The sequence below is a fragment of the Plectropomus leopardus genome, chromosome 4 (genome assembly GCF_008729295.1).
Source record: "Plectropomus leopardus isolate mb chromosome 4, YSFRI_Pleo_2.0, whole genome shotgun sequence".
Taxonomy (NCBI): domain Eukaryota; kingdom Metazoa; phylum Chordata; class Actinopteri; order Perciformes; family Serranidae; genus Plectropomus; species Plectropomus leopardus.
In genome coordinates, this window is record NC_056466.1 from 701215 (window position 1) to 722741 (window position 21527).

General features: G+C 39.6%; 1 protein-coding gene across 1 annotated transcript; it reads left to right on the plus strand.

The window, feature by feature from the left end:
• Nucleotides 1-1067: 1067 nt before the first annotated feature.
• LOC121942326 (ewing's tumor-associated antigen 1-like) lies at nt 1068-7941 on the plus strand. The gene is given in 8 exon segments (XM_042485501.1): nt 1068-1349; nt 2788-2919; nt 3454-3524; nt 4662-4774; nt 5223-5397; nt 5439-6557; nt 6560-6584; nt 7427-7941. Coding segments are annotated over 8 exon segments (1905 nt in total). The 5' UTR covers nt 1068-1186; the 3' UTR covers nt 7534-7941.
• Nucleotides 7942-21527: the final 13586 nt, after the last annotated feature.

The window sequence follows — 21527 nt, forward strand, 5'->3', positions numbered from 1 at the left end:
TCACATTAAGAGTAATATTTGCAAACTTTGTCAAACTTATTCTTTCATAAAAAAATGTTCAAGATAATGACAAATAAAAATGTCTAAAATTATATCTAAATGTTAAATGTAAATGTAACTTAAACTTCTTAACATTTAGATTTAACATATAACATCAGTACATTTTGTGTTAAACTGTTCACTGAATGCAATAATAATAATAATAATAAATTAAGAAAACTTCAGTCTCTTCCACAGTCAGTTATAACTCACTGAATCACTTTGCATGTTTGTTTTTCAGCGTTTGTCTTATTTTGAAGTTTGTCTTCAGGAGCGTGCTGACATCACCGAGTGTGTGAGCGCAGCGGGATGTGAAGAGCTAATTATTACTTTGGGGAAGCATTTTAGGAGGAGAGCTGCTGCTGACAGCTTCACAAACAAACCCTGCTGCTGTCTGCAGCTGTCTGCAGCTGTCTGCTGCTGCTGATCTGCAGCTCCCTGCTGTCTGCAGCTGTCTGCTGCTGTGTGATCCTGCTGCTGTCTGCTGTCTGCAGCTCCCTGCTGCTGTCTGCTGCTGTCTGCTGCTGTCTGCAGCTTCCTGCTGCTGCTGTTTGCAGCTGTCTGCAACTGCTGCTGCTGCTGTCTTCTGCTGCTGAATGTCTGCTGCTGCCTGCTGCTGCTGTCTGCAGCTGCTGGCTACTGCTACATATTGCCAGTTACATAAGCCTATATAAAGTTATGTTATGAAATTATACGTTTTTTAAGCACTATTTTCACGTATAATTTGCCTTGTTTGTTCTACTTTCACTCTTTTTTTTTTGGGGGGTTTGTTTGTTTCTGTGGATTTTTGAAGAATGTGCAGGTAATTTTCTTGTACTTTTTTCTTTTTTTTCTTGTGTATTATTATTATTATTATTTATTATTATTATTATTATTATTATTATTATTATTATTATTATTATTATTTTGGGGTAATTTCTTTCGTTGTTGCTGTCATGGATCTAAGACCCACTGCGCAAATATCTGCGCAGCTTGGTTGCTCGCGAACGCGCCTGCGCGAGACCCCGGAATCACAAGATGGCGGGAGGTTCAAAAAATCCGTCAACAGGCCGAATTTTCACCGAAATAAACTGTAAATAACAAACTGCAGTTCGGGATTTACGGTAAACTGACGGCCGGAAAACCGTCAGCAGATCGTCCGGTAACGATGAACGTTTGCTGGGGGAAGGCTGACCCTCCGCGCGGTCTGTCAGGCTCCGCGCTGCAGCAGGCGGCTCCGTCCAAACCGAACCGGCTGAGGAGGAGTTTCAGGCCGACCCAGCAGACACAGACAGCCGCCGAGGTGGAGCCGCCGGAGAGCCAGCAGCCCGGTCAGTGACTGTTTTTATGTCGGTTCGGTTTCATTTGTCGTGTCTGTTTTTGTTTCTGCCGCTTTTGTCTGCTGCTGTGGCGGGTACGAGCCCCGACACCGTCCCGCTCCGCGCTGCGCGCACCAAACCACCTTTACACTTTCCGCAATTTTAGCTTTGCTCGTAAATTTAAGTAACATTTTATGTCACAAAACATGACTAAGCATATTTTTTACAAACCACAGTTGTCAGTCTTTTATTCGGCATACACAAAAATTGCCACATTGCTGTTATGACAGTAAACTTTAGACTTAAGTAAACTGTAATGGTCGACAGATGTTTTCAGAGCTGATACACAGATTATTGGTAGTTAACCCTTTAAAACCTGAGCAAACTGCTTTAATTTCTTTCAAAAACAATGGGAGAAGGACATAAGCAACTAAACAAGACATGGCTCAAAAGTTAGTAAATTTTACAAAAAAAAAAGAATTATAAAGAATTTACCAAAAATAAGCAACACAATATAAAATAAACAACAACAACCAGAAACAAACAAAATAAGTGCTTGCTTTTTGTGTAATAATTTTAGATTTAAAAAAAGTACTGTAATTATAATTAAAGTTTTGGGCCAATCTCCATATATTGTTTTTATATATTTATTTTATTATAATCCTCAGTCTTTTTAAAACTAATTTTTAGGTTAAGTCTCTTGCTATCCAGCCAATTTGCTCAGCTTTTGAAAGGTTGCCATCCAAGGCTCGTTTTGGTTAAATACGTTGTAGGAAAAAAAGGCAAACCGTGTATTAGATTGTAAATTTTACAGCCATAACAGCAGTGTGGCAGATGTTTTTTACTGCAAAATAATCATAATAATAGCAATAATAATAATAATAAACTTTATTTGTATAGCACCTTTCATATGAGAAACTAAGCCCAGCGTGCTTTACAGAAAAAGAAAATAAATTGAATGTACCAAGTGCTTCACATCAAAAGACATAAAGACATAATAAAATCAGCATGTACAAATAAAATAACATCAGAATATAATACATAAAATGCATCTTCCCATGGATAAAACCCGCTTTATAATACAAGTAAAAGTCAGATAAAATAAGGATAAAAATTGAATGCACAGAATAAATAACACAAGATGGAAAATAAAGTAAGTTTTTCAAAAAATGACGTTATTTATAAAAATAAGGCTAAAAAAATAACAGTACTTGTGTCTGTCATTGGCAAAACCTAACATGTACGTCATTTTAGATTCACAAAATTAATACTGAAAAACAAACAGTATCTGCCAACCAGAGTGTCCATGAGCAAGACACAGACGCTGACCTCTGACCTCCTGCGGGCAGAAAAAGATATTTTCAGAGAGTTAGCTGACGTCACACAGACGCTGTCAGCTGTCAGTGTTCGTGAGATTCTGAATCAGCTCATTTTGTTTTTCCTCCTCCAGATTTTAAGACCCCGACCAGGATCCCCAGACCCAGATCAGGCGGTGGTTTCAGCGGAGAGTCTCCCCACAACGACTCCGACTTACAGCAGGACATCATCTGGGACGCCACCTCCCCGTCACCCCGCAGACTCGGTAAACGTCACGCTTCCACGTGTTTAAATAAAGTTCACTTATGTTTTTGTGATGCTTTCACGAGTATTTAAACCTTTGAAACTTGAGAAAATTTCTGTTTTAAAAAATATGAAAAAGGAATAAAACAGCTTGGTGAGAAATGTTCCCCAAATTGCAACAAATGTATTTTAAATTATTTTTAAAAACCTGGGGGAAATATTCTAGGTAAATAAGAAAAAAGGTGGGGGAAATATTTTCATGCTACTTATAACGATTAAATATTTACAACTATTTTACAGATTTTTTAAAAATTAACTTTGACAGGTTATTTATTCATTTATTTATTTATTGACTAATTTTCTCGAACCGCACTAATTTTTGGGTAATTTCTTCTATTGTTGCGTATTATCTTCTTCCAGTGTTTGTGAAAAGGATCAAGCCGATTTGCTCAGTTTTTAAAGGGTTAATAAAGCAGCTGATTAACAGAAAATCAATCCAAAACAAGATTTTGATGACTTTTCTCGGTGGTGATTCTGGGCTTTTTTTTTTTTTCAGGTAAAAGAGGCAAGAAGCAGCCTGCTGGAGTCGTCAACATCTCCGAGATCGTGAGCAGGATCGCTCCGAAGGTCAGTAACACAGCTGCCTCCCAAACTTAAAACCTCTTAAAAATAAATAAATAACTAAATAATATTGATAAGGATTATGGCTGTAGTAGTAGAGGGAGTAATAATAATGATAATAATAGAAAAAAATCATTTCTAGGGTTCTTTTCTTATAAGCGATGCAGCTGAAGGTGCTTCACAATAAAAATTTAACACAAAAGCAACAAAGATTTTTGTTTCACAAACCGGTATAAAATCACATGATGTGATCAAGAACTGTGCAAATGTGAAAATCTTTATTTGTTTCTGTTTTTACAGTTTCTGGCTGTGATAAATTGTGTCTTTTTTGGTGGTGAACCTGCAGGCATGCTTTCTCCACCAAACAATTTTAATTAAAAAAAAAGAAATTGCCAACATTTTTAAAGAAAAAGAAAATCGCCATAACCTCTTTCAGGATTAAAAATAAATAAATATAATAAATAGAAAAAAGGCCCAAATTATTTGAAGAAAACATGCTTTCAAAGGCATATTTACCAAAAAAAAGAAAAAAAATAGCAGTAAAATAATAACAAAACAGTAATTTAAAGTTGCATGCCCCGCCCCTAAAGCCAAAATAAAAAACAGTTCCTGCCCGGTGCTTTAAAAAATAATTTGACATGTCTCCCCCTTTTTTGCTTCACCTCCTCTCCTCAATAAACAGTCCCTAAATTATATTTAAATATTGACTTTGGTCTTGTTCTGATTTCATTACTTTGTAAAATAATATGTAATTATTGATTTGTAGTATTGGTGGTCATTTCAGAGAATAAATGGACTTTTATTTGCCTGGAAATGTATTGGTAAAAATTAGGGCTGTCAAAATAAAGTGTAAATTTTGATGAATTAATCACAGAGAATGTAATTAATTAGATTAGTTTTTCTTATTGTGTAAAAAATGTGTGTGAACCCTGATTTTAGTAGTCAGGGAACTCGATGGCGCCGTCATCGTCAGGAAATATAAATCTACATATCATCAGCATATCTATGAAAAGTTAGCTCTTCAAGCTTCTCTGTAAACAGTTTTTTGTTTTTTGCTGTTAACGAATCACAGCTCAGATCCGTGAACGCAGAGCCAATAAACGGCACGTATTCATATTTTTGTCGTGTTTTGTGTCTCTGAAGCACGGCAGACCGAAGGCCGCGGAGCCGACTCTGCAGCAGTGGATCGGAGACAGCGCCACCATCCCCTGCACGCCCGACGTCCAGGTTCCCAAACCCAAGAAGAAGTCGCCACGGTGGGTTCGGAGGAAGCACAGCCGCGTTTGCTCCGGTATCAGTCTGTGATGCTGAGAAACCGTGCCTCGGGTTTTTATTTATATATTATATTTTATGTTTATATTTATTTAATGTTTTAAATGTTTTTAGCTGTTCCATAAATTAACCCCTTAGACTGTCATACAGTGATATTTAGCTTTAGTCCTCAATAACTGTTTCTTGAACGTCCACGTTTCTCTCAGATCACGTCATCTTTTTTCATTTCTAAAAACTTTTTATGAGGTAGCAGATGATTTTTATCTCTGTCATGATTTGAAAACAACCAGATCTTTGAATGGAAGTGTATTTCTGATGATATATCCCCCTAAATCCTCCATACTGGAGCGTTTAGGTAAGTTTGTGTCCCTGACGTGTATTCAGACTTTCTCGCCGTCGTCACAGTAAACTGACGGTTTTGTTTTGCCGCAGGCCGAACGGCGTGGACGACCTGCTGAAGCTGGCCAAACAGTTTGACTTCAACATGTTTCGTCAGGATGAAGAAGAGGTGGAGGAGCTGCACCAGCAGAGTCTCGAGCTCCTGTCGGAGGACATATTGGACATCTCGTCTTGTGGAGACAGTCACCCAGCTCTGAAGGCGACGGCGGCGGCGGCGGGGCTGCTGGGAGCGACGTGAAGCTCCACCAGGATCAATATTTGGAGGACGATTTGGATTTCCTGTTTGACGGACCGACGCAGCATGTGAGCGGGAGTCTCAGTCAGGTGTCCACAGCTCAGCCGTCACGAGTGAAACCTGCTTCCAAAGACGCTCCTGGGAAACCGTGTGCTCCCTCGCACGGTTGCACGTCTGGTGTCTCCACGCCAAAAGACGAGTTTGAGGACGACTGGGAAAACGATGACTTGTTGAACGACTCTTTAGTGTTGGAGATGACACAAAATCCGCAGAACTTTATCGCTCCAAAGCACTGCTCAACCCAGAAACCACCCAGCCAAGTCAAATACCAACATCCTGCAAATGTCCGATCCGGTGTTTCGAAAGTGGAAAAGGACAACGTGAGGCGAACTTTCAAACTGGAGTCTAATCCTAATTTGTCTGTCAAAGGGATCCAGACGGACACATGGACTAAACCGAAGGATTACGGCTCAAAATCTGCAGAAAAAGACACTCAGCAGATCAAGTTCTCGTCCCGTACTGGTGTTTTAGTCCAGGTGGGACATCAGCAAAATAAAACTGTGACGTCGGAGCCACAAAAACATCAGTTTCATCAAAACAATTCTGTCGCCAAACACAACACGACCACTTCGAACTCTTCTGCTCAAAGCTTTCCGACGGTGGTTTCTTCCCACAGAGAGACGCCTGCTGTCTCCGACCTCCTGGACGAAGACCTGTCCTCGTTCTTCTTGTCCGACCCGGTTTGGGACGACCCCGCTGACGACGACCTTCTGTGTGAAATGTGCGACGACCTGGAAAACCAGATCCAGAGCGCCGTGAACGTTCCCGCCAAACAGACAAACCAGAGAGCGGCTCTGCAGCCGTCCAACGGACACCAACAACAGACGGCCAATCAGGAAGCTTTCCTCCCGAAAAAACACACTCAAACGCCCTGCGCTCCAGGTAGACCAGCTGGCGGTTTAATCTCGAGCGTCCCCGCAGGTGTACGGGGGACGGATTCTTTCACATACGCACAAGTGAAAAACACTTCAGGATCCACGAACAGTTGGACGTGTGCACAGGGGAGCAGCCGGGTCCAGACGTCTCCGCAGACTAAACCCCACAAAGGCCAGTTCACCTTCAAGAAGCCAAACAACCAGTTTCTACGGCGACCGCCAAAGGTAAGAGCACGTCCACACTGGCACCGGTTCCTAAACGACCGGCAAGCACTGAGAGCGTAAATCACTGGTTTCACCGTGAAACGACTTTAAACGTGCATCTCAGAGAGTTCTAAGGGCCGGCTCTTGGCATAGGCGATATAGGCGGTCGCCCTAGGGCGCCATCTGCTGGAGGGGCGCTGCCACGCCGCCAGTCCCCCTTGGCCTCGAGGGAAAATAATAATAAATAATAATAATTTTCTATGCCCACTGGCGCCCTCACTTAGTGTTTTCTGTCTAGAAAAAAAAAATATATTAACATTACAAATAAATAAACAGTGACATGTTCCTAAATTATGTGTGAGCACGTGATGTGTCGTTATTGGGTGCGGAGGTGCGGGTTAGGGTTAGGGCGCCTAGGGCACCAAATTGGGTAGAGCCGGGTTTGAGGTGGTTTATTATTTGTCAGTTACTTCTTTAAACAGTCGTAATATTTACCAGCTGACTTGTTATTGAGAAGAAAAAAAACCCAAATGGTCGCCATTGTTCTGGTGTCTGAACGGTGTTGTTTGCCACTGAGATTAGCGCTAACTGTTAACTTTTCTTTGATAAAACTTTGCTCCAAGATATTCTTTGCAACTTTTTTTGGGGGCGTATCGATTTAAAATGACACGATGAATGATAAACGAAGAAAAAGCAGCTGTTTTAGATGCAGAGCTGCAGGTTCTTACTGCATTTTGAGCCATTTACAAACTTATTTTTTTAGATATTGTTGAATAATCCTTGTGGAATAACAGTGCGTAAATGTTTGAATTCCTCTTTTTTGTCGATGAAGTTGACTGTGTTTCGTGTGTTTTTCTCTGCAGTTGTGGGTAAATGTTCGGCAGCAGAGATCGAGCTGAAGAAGCAGCAGGCGATGGAGAGAAGACGACAGCGACTGCAGGCCGCACAAAACCTCCGAGCTCCGACCTGACGGAGACAAAAACCGTCAAACCTGTCTCGCCTCACCTGCACGAGGAGGAAACCTGCCGTTCAGCTCTGCTGTCTGTGAGCACATTTCTGATTCCTCTCTCAGATGTGACACTTTGTGGCATAAAAACACACTCGTCTGCAGCACCGGGTAAACGACAACCGTGACATAACACGTCATAACCTGTCATAACACGTCATAACACGTCATCATAACACGTCATAACCTGACATAACCTGACATAACCGTGACATAACACGTCATAACCTGTCATAACACGTCATAACACGTCATAACCTGACATAACCTGACATAACCGTGACATAACACGTCATAACCTGACATAACCTGTCATAACCTGTCATAACTATAACTGACCTCTGTTGTGGCAGCTGATCTCGTCCTCTGCTCGGAGGTTCGGAAAGCTTGTGTGCGGGTCAATGTTTTCACACTTTGTGGACATTTTAAAATGAAATTCTAATCAAATGAAGTCGTATCCTGCGTCTTCTAAATCCCTTAATCTGCTGTGATTGGCCAATTCCAACCACACACACATTTTAACTTGTTTTAGCTGCTTTGTGATCTCTTTTCTTTATTTGTAGATTAACACTAACGTTTTTTTAAAAAAACTTCAGTGATGTAAAAACAGTGAATTATATTAAACAAGAACCATAAAAAGAGAGATCAAAACCTCAAAACATTTTAAGCCGTGTGGCTTTTTATGACATAAAAAATATTCTTTTATGAGTATAGAGAGTATAAACCACTGATATTCAGTTTTTAGCTCGTATGTCCTTAAAAAAAACTTGAAATATCCCAAAATCCTTGAAATGTTCTAAAAGCAATGTCATTAAATCCTAGAAATGTCCTCAAATCCTAAAATGTCAGTGTATCCAAGAAATGTCCTAAAATCTTAGAAACGTACGAAAAACCTAGTAATGTCCTAAAATTTCAGACTGGTCAGGAAATCCAAGAAATGTCTTAAAATGCTAGAAACGGTAGATAGATCCTCCCATCAGTCTAACAGCTTTAATGATGATTAACGATGATTTGCTTTCTGCTGATTTCGGCTGCAGTTGTTCTTCTGAGTTTGCTGCTGACAAAAAATCGTCTTAGCTTTCTCAGGAAAAAGGTGAATATATTTATTTATCAGAACGTTGAATTATTCCTCCTAATGTTGAACTAAACTACAACAGTTATGAAATATTTTTTTGTTAAAGGCGTCAAAGTTGAGGACTCTTGAAATATTTCTTTTTTTAATCAACTACAAACTGAAGTCTCTTGACGTTAAAATTTGCCAGCTTTGGCTCATAATTTTATGCTCAAACGTGTCAGTTTTTCCCCCAAAAGTTTGAATCAAACTCCTTATTTGCACATTAATGAATCTGCCGTTAACAAAATAACTTTGATTGATTTTTTTTAAAAATTTCTTTTCAGTTTTGCTGTTTTTTCACTCGATTTTCTGTAAAGCACTTTAACTTATTGAAGGTGTTTTATCAATAAATCTTTTCTTGTTAATGTCATCACTGGTTTGGGTATTTTTTTTATTGTGTGATTGGATGTGTAAAGAGCCTGAGATCAGATTTGATCTGAGATCACGTCAGACCTGCCGTCTTTTTGTTTTAAATGATCAAACAGACGCAATGTGCTGATGCGACGGCATTTAAAAACCTGAGAATAATTTTAATAATCCAAAAAGTGCCAGTGGAGGATCCCCCCGAAATGTCCTAAAATCTTAGAAACATCCCAAATTTGTCAAAAACATTCTAAAATTTGAGAAACATCCTGAAATCCTGGAAACATTTTAAAACCTTCAAAATGTGTTATAAAGTAACACATTTACTCAAATACTTAGACCTAAATAAATTAAATAAAATTGCTGTCGACAAAATAAAGGGAATCTATAAGCATAGGATCATTTTCCCTCTTGATATCAGGACTAAAATCACAGTTTATGGATGAAACTGTCAGTTTATTGATTATGAGGCAGCAGCAGCGTCACCTGGAGATCAGCTGGGGGCGGGGTCAGGGCCGGGGGCGGGGCCGGGGCGGGGGCGGGGCCCGGGGGGTCACCTGTCCCTGTGCGGTCAGGTGGGCCGCCCGGCTCGTCAGCTCTCTTCATTAACAGTCTGGCAGCTGTCTGATGGAGCAGATATTTGGTCCCGGCAGGTAAACCGAGCCTCGTTATCAGCAGACAGGTGTGTAACTGTAGTCCAGCACGCTGCAGCAAATCACAGGCGCACAGATGTAATCTGCCTCGGTTTAATCACGCTGCCTTTGTCCCAAACGGACCCCCGGATTCACTTTACTCCGCCTGTAAAGGAAAGTCCTCTGAAGTCTCTCTTTGCCAAAAACGAGCTTTTTGATTATAAAGTCGCTCATTTTGGCATTAAAAGTCCCGCCAGAGCAAAGTGTGACACATCAGAGGTTACGTTCAGATTTACTATAATTACAGCTGTACTTTAACTGTGTAAACACGTGATAACCAACTCACGGCCCTCTATCAGGGGCCACATTTGGCCCCCAGACCATTTTCTAATTCACTATAAAAATGAAGTGTCCTTTTAGTGTCCATAAGGTGTCAGAGACATAAAACAGCATCAACATAGAGCTTGTTGATCAAAAAAAGAGCCAGAGGAGGATCCCCCACACCCCCGACAGAGGACACAGCTGAGACCCTGATGTCCTAAAATCATGCAAAAACATCCTAAAATTATAGCAAAGTCCTGAAATCCGAGAAGCATCCTAAAATCCAAGATATGCCTTAAAATCCTTGAAATGTCCTAAAGTCTAAGAAAGCATGAAATCCTGGAAATGTTCTGAAATGTCAGAAACTTTCAGTCCTGAAATACTCCAGAGACGTCCGAAAATCTCAGAAGCATGTGTGGGGCTGCTGCTGAAGTGGCCCCCAAGAGAAGCATTTGTCCCTGTATTATGAGCAAAAAATCCCTAAAATAAATCAATAAATAACGTGTGAGTGCAGGTTTACAAAGAAAGTGCGGACTAATATGAAATCCGAAAAATGTCCTTAAATCCTAGAAATGTCCTAAAAATCCTCTGTGTGACATCATCTCGTCTTTCAGCAACAGTCAGTGAGATTTTGGGAATTTCACAATGTCAGCAGTCTGGGGTCGCTGTTGGTCTCTGTTGGTCTCTGTTGGTCTCTGTTGGTCGCTGTTGGTCTCTGTTGGACTCTGTTGGTCGCTGTTGGATTCTGTTGGACTCTGTTGGACTCTGTTGGTCTCTTTTGGTTGCTGTTGGTCTCTGTTGGACTCTGTTGAACTCTGTTGGACTCTGTTGGACTCTTTTGGTCGCTGTTGGACTCTGTTGGTCTCTGTTGGTCGCTGTTGAACTCTGTTGAACTCTGTTGGACTCTGTTGAACTCTGTTGGACTCTGTTGGTCTCTGTTGGTCGCTGTTAGACTCTGTTGGTCTCTGTTGGACTCTGTTGGTCTCTGTTGGTCTCTGTTGGACTCTGTTGGTCTCTGTTGGTCGCTGTTGGACTCTGTTGGTCTCTGTTGGTCTCTGTTGGACTCTGTTGGTCTCTGTTGGTCTCTGTTGGTCTCTGTTGGACTCTGTTGGTCTCTGTTGGACTCTGTTGGTCTCTGTTGGTCGCTGTTGGACTCTGTTGGTCTCTTTTGGTCTCCGTTGGACTCTGTTGGTCTCTGTTGGTCTCTGAGCTCGGGTCCAGACAGGTTTCTGGATGTTGTTGATTTGCAGATGACGCGTTTCCTACGATAGTTTTCCGAAGTTCTTGAGTTCGGCAGTTTTATTCTTTATACACTCGTTTTTGGTTTTTCGTGCAGTGCAGCCTGAGGGGTCAAAGGTCACGGGCGTTCAGTGTCGGTCTTCAGCGCAGATTCTTACGTGCAGATTTCTGCCGCTTCTCTGAATCTTTTGATGATATTATGACTGTAGTTCATAATAATAATGATAATAATAATAATAATAATAATAATATCAACAATGATAATATAATATTATTATTAATAATGATAGTATGATAATAATAACAATAATAATGATAATAATAATAATAATGACAACAATGATAATGATTAATAATAATAATAGTAATAATAAAGATGATAATAGTAATGATAAACTTTATTTGTATAGCACCTTTCATACAGTCCAACGTGTTTTACAAGAAAGACAAAGTGTAGACGCACCGCGTGCTGCACACACACATATTTCTTTTCTTATAATCCTCAGTCTTTTTTAAATTCATTTTCAGGTTAAGTCTCTCGTCATCCAGCCAATTTACTTATTTCCAGTGTGAGCCGAGGCTCGCTTACATAGGAAAAAAAAGGCAAACAATGTACTAGATTATAAATTTTACAGCCATAACAGCAGTGTGGCAGATTTTTTACTGCAAAATAATCATAATAATAGCAATAATAATAATAATAATAATAATAATAATAATAATAAACTTTATTTGTATAGCAGCTTTCATACGAGAAACTAAGCCCAACGTGATTTACAAAAAAAAAAAGAAATGAAATGTACCGCGTGCTTCACATAAACAGACATAAAGACATAATAATGTAAAAATAAAATAAAATTAGAATAAAGTACATGGAATGGTGAAATCCCCTAAATCTCCTGCAATTGTGTGTTTCGAAACATCCTTAAACTCTGAACGTTTACTCAGTGTTAGAAAAAGTCAGATTTTTGTGTCAATGCGACTAATACGCGTTAAAATACACGTAAACTATTTATTTTAAATTAAAACGTCCCGAGCCTCCTCTGATAAATAAAGTTACCTTTTTTTATGAAGAAAAACAAAAAAGAAGAAGAAAAAGAGAAAATATCAGGATTATAAACAATAACAGTTATGATAGAAAGAAGAGAAAAAGGTAAATATTAACAAGATTACGTGGAATTACAACGTAAATTTAATAAAACAATTAAGTCAGAAACATCAATGAAACAAATACAGTTACAGCAATCAGCTACAGACATGAAAGAGTTAAAAATGCTCACGTGCACGCACACAAACATGCACACACACACTCTCTCCCGTCGTGTGTGTGTGTGTGTGTGTGTGTGTGTGTGTGTGTGTGTGTGTGTCTGCGGTCGGCACTTACCTGCCGGTGAAATGAAGTTACCTGAGAGTCCGTCTGAACTCCGAATGACCCCGCCCCCCTCCCCTCCCCCGCCTGTCTCCGCTCCATTAATTATTCGCGGGCCAATCACAGGGGACAGTGACAGGTGAGAGGACAGCTTGGTGTCCGTCCAGCTTTCACAGACGACGTCCGCGCTGATAAAGAGACGGGACGGGTTTCTCTTTAAAGACGTTTTCTGACGTCCTCGATCCGTTAACGTCACCGGCAAACAGCGGCGACTCAAACCAGTACAGGGTCATCGAAGACTCCCTGAAACCCGCTGGCACCAGTCACAGAGCTAAATCCGAGCCGTTTACAGTGCACAGCAGGCACCATTTAACCCTTTGAGACCTGGAGCCACATCACTTTTCTGTGCTGCGATTATACTTTTCAAACCTTTGAACTCCGAGCAAATTTCTGTGACTTCTCTCAAAAACATGAGACGGCAATGAGCGACTTTGACAAGAAATATTCCAAAAATATTCAAATATTAAATATTAACTTTGAAATCCAGTAAATTATTTTTATAAAGCTAGAGAAAAATATCCAGGGAAAAGAGAAAAAACTGTCCTCTATGGCCCAAAACTGTCCTCGACCAAACTGTCCTCGACCAAACTGTCCTCGACCAAACTGTCCTCTATAGCCCAAAACTGTCCTCTATGGCCCAAACTGTCCTCGACCAAACTGTCCTCTATGGCCCAAACTGTCCTCTACCAAACTGTCCTCTATAGCCCAAACTGTCCTCAACCAAACTGTCCTCTATGGCCCAAACTGTCCTTGACTGCCCAAACTGTCCTCTATGGCCCAAACTGTCCTTGACTGCCCAAACTGTCCTCTATGGCCCAAACTGTCCTCAACCAAACTGTCCTCTATGGCCCAAACTGTCCTCTATGGCCCAAACTGTCCTCGACCAAACTGTCCTCTATGGCCCAAACTGTCCTCTATGGCCCAAAACTGTCCTCTATGGCCCAAACTGTCCTCGACCAAACTGTCCTCTATGGCCCAAACTGTCCTCTATGGCCCAAACTGTCCTCGTACCAAACTGTCCTCTTCCGCCTGACCTGTCCTTCACCACCCAAACTGTCCTCTATCACCTAAACTGTCCTCTATCACCCAAACTGTCCTCTATCACCTAAACTGTCCTCTATCACCCAAACCGTCCCTACATTTTTAAAAAACATTAATTTAAATCAGAGACACTCCGATAAAAAGTCACCATGAATCTGACCAAACATTCTGACATTTTGATAGTTTTGATGTTTTTGATTCTTCCTTAATCGACACTTTTGTTTCCTTGTGTTCTTGTTTTTTTTGCTCTCCTCGTCCCTCTATCTGTCGTCTGTATGAAATATACTGTATATATATGTATATATTGTTGTCTTCTGTGAGGCTGATTCATGATGCCGACATTTGTCTTTTTACTCTTTTGCTGCCGTGTGAAAATCCACATTTTTCGGATCAGAGTTTCTGCAGCTTTTTAGTCATTATGGTGCAGATTATTTAGAGACGTTTGAGAAGCTCTGGCTCTGCAGACTTTCATGTCGGCTCGTGTGAAAATAAATCTGGGGTGCAAATCCCAAACAGATGGGGCGGGTTTCAGGAGAGGACGGGGGCGTGTTCGGGGGCCGGGGGGGGGGATGAATGAGACTTTTAATTGGCAGTGACGGCAACAACAGGCCGACTTCTTCTGCCGCGCGATTAGGAAACACGCCGAGCTCTGCAATCACGTGATCTGACGCTAAAACTCAGCGTGTGAAACAAAAATGTGGCACAAAAAAGCAAATAAACATTAGAAGTAAAAACGGAAATCAATCATTTACATTGATTCAATGTGAAAATTTACTCTTTTTTTTTAATTATTCAAAAGGAAAGATAATTTTGTGAAAAGACTTAAACGTAAAATCAGAATCAGGTGGACAAAATAACTCTAAGATCACAACTTTACTTTATTTAACCCTTTGAAATCTGGATCGACAGTTTTCTTGTGCAGCGTTCAGACGACTTTCACAAGCAATTAAAACCTTCAAAAACCAGAGCAAACTGGTTTATTTCTTTTGAAAATATGGTTAAAAAGTCAAAGAGCAACATATTGCCTTCCTCCCATGAAATGTGAACAAATTGTCTAAAAAATTCCATTAGCATAACATGTCATCAAAAATCATTAAAAAAAATCATAGTATAGTATCATCATACTATGATAATAATATCATAATCATCAAAAAACATCAAAAATCATCAAAAAAGTTCATAATATAGTATGTAGCCAAAAATCACAACAAAACATCGTAGTGTAGTGTGTAGTCAAAAATCATAAAAAAAAACCTCATGGTATTATATGTCGTTTAAATGCTAAAATGTTATGATATAGTGTGTCATCAAAAATCTTGAAAAAAAGTCATAGTATAGTTTGTTGATTGAAATCCAGAAAAAACTCACAGAAAGACGTCAAAAATCATGAACAAACCTCATACATGTGTACATACATATATAATTAAAAAGTTACAAGAAAATCACTGGAGAATACAAAATAAAGAAAAAATGCCAAAATGATCAAAAATAAGCAATGAAAAGCGCGTAAAATGCACCAAACAGTCCCTAAAGGTTAACAGAGTTGTCCACATACTTTTGGCCGTATACTGTGTGTCTATACGTGGCCTCACGCTGCCTCCTGCTGGTCAGAACAGAGCGGTGCATGTAAACGTGCAGGCAGAAAAGTTGTGTACTTTTACTTTACAGGTGGAGTATGTGCGCGTCCACAGTTTGAATGAAGCATTTAGATCCTTTAATTTAGTGAAAGTACTAATACTACACTGAGAAAGTATTTTTTCTGATGTAGCATTTTCAGTGTAGTACTTTGACTGGTATAAGTAGGATCAGTAAAAGGTAGTCAAAAAATAAAAATGATAAAACTATCCCCTGTTACTTTTATACTATTTTATATGCTATTTAATGAACTGTTGGAGTTTAATTAACCAGCTTTTATACATTTTTTCATAGTTTGTCTGCTGAGATCTTTACCTGTAAAATGATCTAAGCGGTCCAAAAATCAGTTGAAAGTACGACATTTCCCCCTTTACATAGTGCAGCAACATTATTAAACAGTGTGAAAAAAGTACTTGAGTGAAGTACTTTAAATTTATACTTAAGAACAGTACTTAGGTAAATGTACTGCAAACATGTCTCAAATAATTTACTTAAAGACTCTGAGTGATTGACACTGGGATTTGCCAGAGTGCATAAAACAGAGCTTGTTGATCAAAAAAAGAGCCAGTGGAGGATCCCCTGCACCCCCAACAGAGGTCCTAGATAAGACCCTAATGTCCTAAAATCCTAAAAATGTCATGAAATCCTAGAATCTTCTAAAATCCCTGAAACCTCTTAAAATCCTAGAAATGTCCTAATATCGTCAAAATGTCAAAAATTCTAGAAGCATCTCAAAATCCTAGAAATGTCTTAAATCCTAGAAATGTCCTAAAATCTTTTAAAACATCCTAAAATCCTGAAAATATCATGAAATCCTAGAAATGTTCTAAAATCCTTGAAATATCTCAAAATCCTAGAAATGTCCTAAACTCAGACAAACATCCTTGAATCCTAAAAACATCCTAAAATCCTAGAGATGTCTTAAAATCTTCTAAATGTCCTTAAATCCTAGAAATGTCCTAAAATCTTTGAAAACGTCCTAAAATCCTAGATGAATTCTAAAATCCTAAAAAACTCTTAAAATCTTAGAAACGTCCTTAAACCCTGGAAATGTCCTTAAGTCCTAGAAACACGTATGTGGCCGCTCGCTTCCTGTCATTTTGCAAAAGTTGCCCCCAAAGGAAACTAATTTAAATATTACTGCTCTCAGGGCACAATAATATACTTTCAGTTCTTTATATATTATTACAGTAAAAGTACATGGTGTGTGTCACACTGAAGTAAAACTCCTGGGACATTTACAGAAGAGACAGCGTTCACGGCGTCTGTAACAACTTTCAAACAGTTTATTTCTCATTTTTCCATGTATGAAGTTTCAGTGATGCAGCAAAAGATGAAAACAGGAGTGAAAATCTAAGACTGAATCCATGTGGCCTCCATCGCAAACACCGTCCCTTTAAACCACAAGAAGAGATTTCAGCACCGACCTCAGATTAAACAGATTACCAACCCAAAAAAAGAAAAAAAAATCATCCCTAAAACAGAGCGAGTGGCAGGCGACTGAAAAAACATTTAAGATTACAGTTCTACTTTTTTCATGTTTCAACCTTTATTGGCAACATCAACGTGCTTGAAATGTTCATGTTTTTATTTATCACCATTATTTATTTATATGTAAACACAACACGGTCTCACTGAATTTCATGAAATGAGCCAAAACTCTGAAATGCAAAATTAATGAAATACGACACAAATAATGTTGAGATTACTTATCCTCACCATGAAATACATAATCTGATAATAACTGACACATTTCCACACGCTTAAAATATGAAACTATTACAGCTAAGTAAACAGTTTTTTACGGGTTAAAGTTCTAGTCAAAGTAGCTATTTTTCGTGATTTCTAACTATCGAACATGCACCAAAAACTGTCGATTTTATTCTTTAACTGTATAAAAATTCAAATATGCAGGTGGTCAAACTTAACCAGTAATACGCACACTAGCATGCACAGGATAGATTATTTGCATTCGCAAGACATTTCACTCATTTCATTAAATTTTGAGACCAGCTTTGAAAAAAAGACCTTTAATAAAGCTTTAAAGAGCTTTTAATAAAATCTGATCTACATGCAAAGAGCGACGGGCAGAAGAAGAAGAAGTAGAGATCAGATCACACGTCATGCAAACACGTCACAAGTCTTCCGCTTCAGGCAGAAAAGTCTTTTTGCAGAGCGTCCGTAAATAAAGCCGGCAGTGTACTAAACACCGAGTACAGCGGCTTCTCGCGGCTCAACAGCCGTTTCATTTTTATCCTCCGCGGCTTTTGCTTCTTCCCAAAGAAAGTTGGAGTATAAAGATGTGAACGTCCGAAGCAGACGAGCTGCAGATACACAGGTTCAGTTCGGTACGACACAACATCACTGCTGGGTTTACAAAATCATTTACAGTCTAGTCTCTGCTCGTTCTGCCGTACCTGAACTGATGACGCTCTATTTTTTTATTTATTTTTTTTACGAAATCTTACAGGAGTAAAAACACAACAATATGTACTTTTCTTTGTACAGACTTATTAAAAACTAAAAGTCTAAGTGAGTCTTTCTGTAGTTCAACAATCAGTGGCTTTACATTTTTTAAAATTTTAATCAAGCGAACACGTAAAGTGGAAACAGACTCGTTTTTGAATCATTATGAAGTAAATGATTGCACAATGTAATAGCCATCTGCGATAAGACTGGTTCCGTATAAGCCTCAATTTCACTATGAATTTTTTCCGGGTACGATGCGGACCTGATTTACGAGGAGCGTCAACCATCGCGCCACTGAAACAAGAGGACAGCACTTATGAAATTAAAGTGTTCCACCGAAAAACTCTTAGAAGCGGCACGTAACCCGTCCGGACACGTACTTAACCCTGTACCACTTTTTCACCAAAATTAGTGAGTGTGTGTCGGATTTATAAACGCAGGAAAACCCACAAAAAATAGGTGATCGACTACTTTCCCATTACCAGTAGACCAGAGCTGCGTACACGGCTCTGCCGTAGGCGAGTATGGCTTTTTTTATTTGTTTATTTTTACGTGTGTTTGACGTCATGAGTGCGTCATTAAACAGGTTAGTAAACTGACCAAAGAAGCATTTTTCAGTCTTTCTTTGAAACGCGGCGCAGACGCAGATCTTGTGGCGGTCTGTCATTGCATCTCAACAGTAAAGGGGCTAAAATTAATAATGCTAGCACTTTATCAGACGGAGACCCCGAAGTTAAGATTGCTTCAAGTTGAGCAGTATTTATTTATTTTTTTTGCTAGTCAGTGAGCTTTGCGGTGTATTTATGGGGAAGTTCTGGTCCCCGGATTTTGCTGCGGAGTGAGCGCTCTTGACTTTTTACACTACTCTTTGGTACAAGCAGTCGCGGACATGCAGGCAGCAGCACAGAGGAGGAGAGACCTTCTGCTCTGAAGTGAATTTACTGCTCACAGCAACTTAACACGTCTCCGGCTCTTGTTTGATATCTAGTGTCGGCAAAAAATGTTGCAAATTTCCGAACCGTCGTTAGCGCCGTTAGCGTGTGTATTATATTACTCGAATGTGGCTTTCACACTGAACACCCCGCAGAGCCTGTTCAAACTTGAGAACTCTGATATCGGAAAAATTTAAAAATCGCCAAATATTTGTATTGAACAGCCAAATCTGATTCGACCGGCATTATTCTAAATTGGGTACAGTCCAAAAAATGAGCATGTTTAACCAGGTATTGTATCTCAATCACTGCTAATTGGAGTCAATAAATATTCGTGACCACTGCGTAATAATTGCGTATTGTAACCTTTCACATAAAAATACAAAAGCCAGATGTTAGCGGGAGTTGGTGGTTTTTTGTGCAGTGGGAAAGAGGCTTTAAATCTGTTTTGCATTTCCACCGCAGACTGTGAAATGTAGACGGCGTTGTTGTTAGTCAATGCATTTTTTCCCGATGACGATGCAGAGCGATGTCTGCACCTCGGTGATCGTCCCGGGAACAGGATTGCACGCCGACATTTTCGCGACAATGCAGGACTGCGGTCTCTGCTGTAATCGATGGGACATTTAAAGATAGCGGGTTTGAGAACTGAGTGTTGTCAAGAAAGAGTGACAGTTCTCTTAACCAATCAATGGACTGCAGTGTTCGCAACTTTGAACAGCGGAAAAATGCAGTTCGAACGCGTAACAAACTGCTTGATGGGAACGAGGCTTATCGGTAGCTATCCGCAGTGTCCGTATAGTCGCTGTCGGTGTACGTTCTTCGCAGTTACTGTCCTCACTAAAACATGCAGCCGAAATAACCGTGGAAAAAAGTCACTTGTTCTTTGTGACAAAAACACAGGGAAGAGTTTTCTGTTTCCACTTTGATGAGAAATATCAGAATTTCTGCATGTTTACTAATTTCTTCAAATTTACAGCAAAAATAAAAGACGGAGTTTACGTGGCTTCATTCAAACGACAAGTCAGGTCTTACTCCAAAAGCTGAGCGTTTAATGCGGAAAGATTTCTGCCTTAAATCGACGAACGTGTGATCAGTGGTTTTTTTTCACAGATTATTCTCAAACATCGACAGCTAAACGGTACGCTGCGTTCATGTCACGTCCCAGTTATGTAATAAGTCGTTTATTTGTAAATAATGTTCATGTCAATACAAAAGTGCCCCAAATTCCATCGTTTAAAACCATGTAGTGCCCCGCCTCTTTATTTCAGACAAAATGTAGCCGACTGTGAGATTAAGCGGATCTTTAAGTGTAAATAATGCAACACTCCAGTAAGATAAATGCATTCAACAATACAATTACATCTCTAAAATAAAGACAGATTTTTACTGTAATTCAGCTGCATGTCATTAAATTCTCGTTGGCACTTCATGCTGTTTGTTCTGAAATCAAGTAACATCACCGCTAACTACACTCATCCGCTAAAGTTCACTCTCTTTAAGATAAACTTTCTTTGATTCTCCAAAGAAAAAAACAAAACAATGACACCAAAATAAATATAAAAAAACCCACATACCTTGAAAAACCAGTAAAACATACAGAACACACACACACTCGAAGACACACACACTCTCCAGCTTTCCTCCGCCAAACTGAAACCGCCGCTCTGCGTTAAAAAGCCGTCCGTCAGCTTTTAAAGTGCGACGAGTCACAGAGTTCCTGTTCGATAATTCGTGGTGAGAGTTTGGCTTCAGAAGGCTCGGGGGGGAGGCGGGGGGAGGAGGGAGGGAAGGCGGGGGGAGGACGGGATATTTCACAGAGAAAATACTTTCGTTGAGCGTTTTGATGGACGACGTATTCAAGCAGATCTTCAGTAAAGGGAGGGAGAAAAAATAAAAGTTGTCAGACGTCCACCACCATCTTTTTGTGAATGTCTAATCCACCAACGACCTGCAAGAGACCGAAGAAAACGACGTCAGTTTCATGTTTGTATTTACGTTTCACTTTTTTCAATTCTTCTGACCAACAGGGATGAAAACTAACGGGGGCGGAGCTGCGCCGCTGCCAGGAGCGAGGTAAGCACTGTTTCCACGTACTAAACTGTAACTTTGTACTGTGATGTACTATGATGTACTATGATTTTTACCCACACCAATTTCAAAAGACTATACTGATATTTTCCCCACTTTTTTCAATATGCGGTACTTTAACATACTTTTACTTATGTTTTTTGACATGCTAAACTACAACTTTTCCAAATTTCTGGAATGGTCAAATTTAAGGCGACTTTCAAAGTCAAAATTTTTGACGCCGTTTGTCGACATGCTATACTAAATACGAGGTCGAAAACTGCGACTTTTTCTGCCATTTTTTTGACATGCCAAATTATGACATTTTTGGCCGTTTCTTTGACTTTGTTTGCTATAACGCGACTCTTCGAGATGTAATAAGTCGTTTTCAACCATTTTTGGGGCATGTCAAAATTTGAAATTTTCATGTCAAAATTTGACATACTTTTTTTTTTTTTCGACATTGTATGATATGACGCAACTCTACAAGCTATGAGAAATCAATTTCAGACATTTTTGGAGCATGCCAAAATTTCACATTTTTCACCATACTATAGTATGCGATTTTTGGCCATTTTTTCGACATACTAAATTGTGACTTTTTTGCCTGTTTTTGGCCTTTATTCCCACTTTGTGTACAATAACTCGTCTCTACAAGTTATTCTAAGTTTTCAGCCATTTTTAGGAGGGGTCAAAATTTGACTTTTTTCGCC